Source organism: Oncorhynchus clarkii, chromosome 2, assembly GCF_045791955.1.
Source record: "Oncorhynchus clarkii lewisi isolate Uvic-CL-2024 chromosome 2, UVic_Ocla_1.0, whole genome shotgun sequence".
In the NCBI taxonomy this organism is placed as follows: domain Eukaryota; kingdom Metazoa; phylum Chordata; class Actinopteri; order Salmoniformes; family Salmonidae; genus Oncorhynchus; species Oncorhynchus clarkii.
In genome coordinates this window covers 18,429,336-18,435,335 of record NC_092148.1, presented here as the reverse complement: position 1 = coordinate 18,435,335, position 6,000 = coordinate 18,429,336, and the positions used below count along the sequence as shown (strand labels likewise).

The 6,000-nt window shown below is 42.5% G+C and overlaps 1 protein-coding gene across 1 annotated transcript in view; it reads left to right on the top strand.

Annotated features, from left to right (window-relative positions):
* The first annotated feature begins 350 nt into the window (after positions 1–350).
* Positions 351–6,000, top strand: part of LOC139423656 (glutamate receptor ionotropic, kainate 2-like) — a 217,856-nt gene continuing 212,206 nt past the window's right edge. The window contains exons 1-2 of the mRNA XM_071175266.1: positions 351–410; positions 3,938–4,319. Of these exons, the coding sequence (XP_071031367.1) occupies positions 4,202–4,319 (118 nt within the window). The 5' untranslated portion in view covers positions 351–410; positions 3,938–4,201. The remainder of the gene's footprint in view (positions 411–3,937; positions 4,320–6,000) is intronic.

Here is a 6,000-nt window from a genome sequence, read left to right as displayed (position 1 = left end):
TTGTCCTACATGGCACTCCCAGGGGCTTAACATTTTGATACGCACCATCCTCGTATTGTTTTTCCATTTGATCAATTAAAGCTCAAATAAATACTCACACGGTTTTGCATATAAGTTGAATTCAGTGGTATGGATGAAATAATTAATTCATTGATTCCCCTGTTCCCCATGCTACAGGTCTCCCCACCTCACCTCGACTTGGGGATCCACCGGGCGCTGGGTCGGGTCCATCCATCGGTCGTTGTGCAGGTCCCCTGTTGCTTTAAGCAGTGTGTTTTTTCGACCAACAGGAGGCGTGTCTTCCCCACGGCCGGAGCGGAGCGCAGCAAGACGCGAGTCTGAAGGAACCGATCTGGCTCGTCTCTCTATCGGAACAAATCAACTACTTTCTCAGCTCATTCTATTGGAAGGTAAGCGTCGCATCCTTTTAAATTTTTTATGATTGTCTTTCCGTTATTTGTGCAATTTCACAGCTTGTACTCCCCTCTGCTTGGGCGTGTAAGGTTCGAATGCCTAGTATGTTGGATTTTACAGGTGAGACAGAAGTGAGAGAATTAAGCTATCCACCTCGTCTCTTTTATCGAAGAAATTACACAAAACGTGACGATTATACATCACACTAAGCCTCCCGATCTACACAGGTTCATTTACACTAGTCTACTTGAAGTTGAATGCTGTATTTATATTTTGGGAATGCGGCGCGTCGTGTCAATGTGCGCTCTGCGCACCTCTGCCAGTAGAAACAATGAAAATGTCTTAAAAGGTTACGACTTGTTAGTTAATAGGACAAAACCCTGTAGATACTTGTATGTCTTCCTTCGACTCCTATTTAAAATGCGTGTCCCCTCTCGAGTCCCTCCTCTCGTTGCTGATGCATACAATGTCGTGGGGTTGAAAATACATTAATGGGGTCATTAAATGTATACCGTACAAATCGTGGCTGACAGTGGCGTTGAAGTTATCCGCTTTATGAATGATCCATATATAATGTGTAATCAAGCTGGGTGGAAAGGAACCGACTGGCTGCGCATGTAAATTCCACAGCTGATGAGCACATAACCCGCGCGCACCACAGCCTTAAATCAAGTTCATGATCAGATGGTCGATGGTTAATTGCACAGTGCCATAAAACAGCACCGATGATGCCCAAAGTGCTATTTGGAAAGCTCTTACAAAGTAACCAGTAAAGGCTGGTCGTTAAACTGGGATATGTATAAGAATCTCTGCTGAAATAGTTTGCGTTTACAAATGGCATCCGTGCCAACTGATTCGCTCATTGCGCGCCACTGGCTTTATGTGTATAACGTTTTAAAGCATTTGACTTAGCCTACAAAAGTTAAAATATGACATTGACAATGTTTTCATTTAGTAATGGCCGAAGAAAAAAATACAAAACATTTCAGTGTAATTGTATTTATCTTCATGGATCCCATGCGTAATTTCCTCATACTCGGTCAGCTGAATGGTATTCCAAAACTAGATGGAAAAATATATATATTGGAACGGGTTAGTTTAAATAGAAACGAGGCGTATATTGTTTCTTTATAAACAAGTAAACAGTTAAAAGTCACTGCGTTTATCCTCAAAAATACCTCGGAAGCATTTATCCATATCCGTCACCCCATTAAATGTACATTTTATGACACCTAGGCACTATAGGTTAATTACATTTGAATCACCATAAATCCCTGTCGACCGTTGTCTTTTCACTGGGTCATCTCGGCACATTTGTATTATTTATTATTGAGGGAGAGTGAAAAGACACTTTCTTACCCATATTTGGACATGGGACGGCACTCGGGGTTTAAGTCAACATTTAAATACCTAGCTATATGTGCACGTTACACAAGGAATTAAACGAGACATCATATGGCTTAACATAAGAGAATGAATCCGATCACACCAGTCTTTGGAAAAACAGATAATGGGTCGGTTTGTCAAACGGAGAAAGGAGTTATTAAGTAGGCGTTTGTCTTACTTTCAGTCAAGCTGATTGAGTCAATTTGCATGACTTGAAAATATTAGTGACGCCATTGGAGGCTACACCATCGAAAATCCACCCGGGTTCTGGTGCAGCAGTCTCAAACACTGACTGCAATAAAGGTGCTTCACAGCCCCTCGTATATTTCTCGGGCGGCTTGAAACGCAGACGCAAGCAGCTCTCCTGTTCGGAAATACTTGTCGAATGCTCTCGGGAGCTGTTAATTAAATGACGACAGAGGCTATATGCAACTCTGAATTTTCAAAGTGAAAAAAAGAAAGACAAAGAAACATTAATATTATCCTCAACCAAACACTGGTTGGGCTATATGTAAAGTTAGGTCTAATTCGATTAGTGTTCGAAGGTTACCGCGACGCTGTCCATGGTGCTGAAATCCACGCTGCACAATCCTACAGATATGGCCAGTGAAGGTGAATACAACTACACCTGGCGTGGGTTTAGTGAAAAGGAACACAAATATATTGCATCTACTGTATAGACCTAATGACACAAATAATATGCTAATGATTAGTATCTATATAATTAATACATATACATGAATGAAACAGTATTATGCTTTTAGAGATAAACATGACATCCAAGTGTAATGAATATTTAATAACTGTTGCCTGTACTTTTGGACTGTGTGTAGAATAGGCTAGTCCGTTTCAAACGTGATGTCGTACCCTTTATGGTCCTGGGGTTTAGATTGTATGACAAACACAATGTTAAAGTGGTTTTTAGGTGTTATCTATATCTTAAAGACTCTGCTTAACGACTTAACGACTCAAGACAATATAATTGTCATATGTAATCATATTCCTAGACTTAGGCCTATGAAACAGAACACAGATTCTTGAAATTTGAAGTTAATTGATGACAAAAAAATCATGGCATTCTAATTGTATAACTTCACAAGTAATTGAACAACAAGCCTACTTTGATATTGGCTGTATAACGTTTTAATTACATGAGCTGAGAATAAATCTATTTCACAACTTCGAAAATACATTTTTAAATGAAAGTTCTACAATGCTATAATCTTCAGCCCATGTTATTGACAATTGTCTAACAGTACACTCCTAGAAAAAAGGTTCTGGATAGAACCAAAAAAGGGTTCTATGCTTGCATCATATATGGCACCCCCAAAGGTTCTTTATAGAAGCGAAATTAGTTCCATATAGAACCCTATATGGAACCAATTGTGGTTCAGTGAAGAAGAACCCCTGGGGTTCTGATAATAGAACCCTATAAAAGGGTTCTAAATATAATCTTTAGGGGTGCCATATATGAAGCAAGAAATATAACACTTTTTGGTTCTATTCTGAACCTTTTTTCTACGAGTGTATAATGCCAAAACTAGCAGAACTAGACAATCGAAAAGCACGTCTTTCTCAGTGACAGCATAGCTCGGTGAAATAAATGATCAGCTCAGCAATAGGCTATTCATCAAAATTGGACTTGTGACAGTTTTGGTTCACAAACCTCTCACACGACTCCAAGGCTGAGCAATTCCGATCTAGAGAGGCAATCTTTTTAACATCAAAGATTGATTTTAAAACCGCTCGGGCATGGCACCAGTCCACTGGCAGCAGCCACGGCCATTGAATGAACCGAGCAAAACCGTGAATAACATAGCGAGAGAACCGGGTGCCAGCATGAGACACCCGGGGAAAGATTGCCATTTCGATGTCAGATATGGATCGGAAGCGATGTGTGTTCGGCAGCACCTGCGAAATATACCCAGTCTCTCTCGCGCTCACACTAATCTTGGCTCGACGTCAGATGCTGTGCGGCAGTGCAGCAGAATGCTAGCTTCAGACAGCTGAGACTGCCTGGAAGGTTTAGGCTCGCTAGCCTGCTGCAATTCTGCCAGCGTTCGTCTCTAGAGACGGGATTTTGACTGGGCAACTCAAAACCCCCTTCTCCCTCTTTTCATGTCCATCTCTCTTTCAGACCGCCCGTGAATGGATTTCTCCCGGATTTGCCCAGACTAACATGGATGCCCCACCGTTAGCTGAGTGGGAAGGTTGTTTCTTGGCGCAGTGAGCTGGACACGCAGCGCTTGCTAATGGATCTGGGGAAACGAATGATACCTTCTCCCTGACTGACCATGCCGTGATCTTGCGCGTGGGCCGTCACCCTGCTTAACGTCAAAATAAACATTTTGGGGGAATCTACCGATCCAGGGAATAAATACTGTGGCATCACACAGACACCATGAAGATTACCTCCCCGCTCATAAGTAAAGCGAGATTCAGGTGCACCGTCAGGCTTCTACTGCTGCTATTACTATGTGTGGGATATTCTCGCGGGATGCCACACGTTTTAAGATTTGGTAAGATTGTTATTTTCTTTCTCTGTTAAACATTCTTACTGTCTTGATGTAGTAGCCTAGCTCTTCCCTAACTCTCTAACTGTAGCCATATCATGGCTTGGCGCCATAGTTGTCTTGTATACTTCCTAGTGGACGTGTTGCCGTGACCCCACGGGTCCTCTTGTCCCAGACTTTTTAGAGTGAGCTCGTGCGCCCCGGAGCCACATCCCCTCAATGCTACCCCTTTGCACGGTGTTGTTTATCACAGCTGTCTAGGGACATTGCCTTATCTATTTTGTCCTCGAAACCTTTATGCATGACATCATTTCCATGCAGAATGATCCGACAGCAGACTAGTACAACTGCAGTCCATATATAAACATATATAGCCTACAATTATCCTCGCATAGCTGGATTTGATCATCATTTGTGGACCTTGTTTCAAATTTGCGATGGAGGAAAAACAACATTTCCAAATAGCAGTGTCTGATTATGTCTTCATACCATGTGCCGGGTTGTTGGTGAATCATTTATGTTGGAGAATAAATTATTGGTGGAACTTGTTGCCATGGTGCTGATATTTCTAAGTTTGCATAATAAACGTAGTGTGTGTGTGTGTGTGTGTGTGTGTGTGTGTGTGTGAGAGAGAGAGAGAGAGAGAGAGAGAGAGAGAGAGAGAGAGCGAGAGAGAGAATGAGAATGAGAGAGAGCATGTAGTCAAAAATCTTGCAACAGTTGGCAACAATGTGGCGCCCTTGTTGATCATTACCTCACATTAATGTTAGTTACATAGATATTTGGATCATATAGGCCTATTCATGGCCGACATCAACACAAGACCCAATCTTGTTATAGACACAATCAAAATCAGGATGAATCCTGATTGACGAAATGCGCGCGAAACTCAACCAAGCCATGTAGTTGAATATGAGTACAGTGCTGTCAATGCCTACGCAACCATTGAACACAGCCATTAATGATGGTGACAGCCAGCAGCGTGACGCAAAGGATACATGCTTGTGTTTGATCTTGCCTTTCATTGTACGCTGTGAGTCCTGACACGTTACTATTAGCAACCATTTAAAGAAATGCATTGTTCTAACTGAGCACATCTCTTCCAATCTCGACTCCAAGGCAAGACTCTGTATAGGCCTATAGAAAAACATAGGGTAGGCTATCAGTGTATAGTATTGCACATGTATATAGGCTACCTTGTGCACTTGCGTAGCCCTGAAGGCCTTCACTGTTCTAAAGAACGCACGTGTAAAAGGGTAGAAAATGTGATCAGCAGTTTTCAGGGGGCACTGTAACTGTACATACAGTGTCTTGCAAAACTATTCACCCCTTCTTGGAAATTTTCCTATTTTGTTGCATTACAACCTGTAATTTTATATTTTTTTATTTTTTTCTCCCCAATTTCGTGGTATCCAATTGTTTTAGTAGCTACTATCTTGTCTCATCGCTACAACTCCCATACAGGCTCGGGAGAGACGAAGGTTGAAAGTCATGCGTCCTCCGATACACAACCCAACCAAGCCAAGCTTCTTAACACAGCGTGCATCCAACCCGGAAGCCAGCCGCACCAATGGGAGGAAACACCGTGCACCTGGCAACCTTGGTTAGCGCGCACTGCGCCCGGCCCGCCACAGGAGTCCCTGGTGCGCGATGAGACAAGGATATCCCTACTGGCCAAACCCTCCCT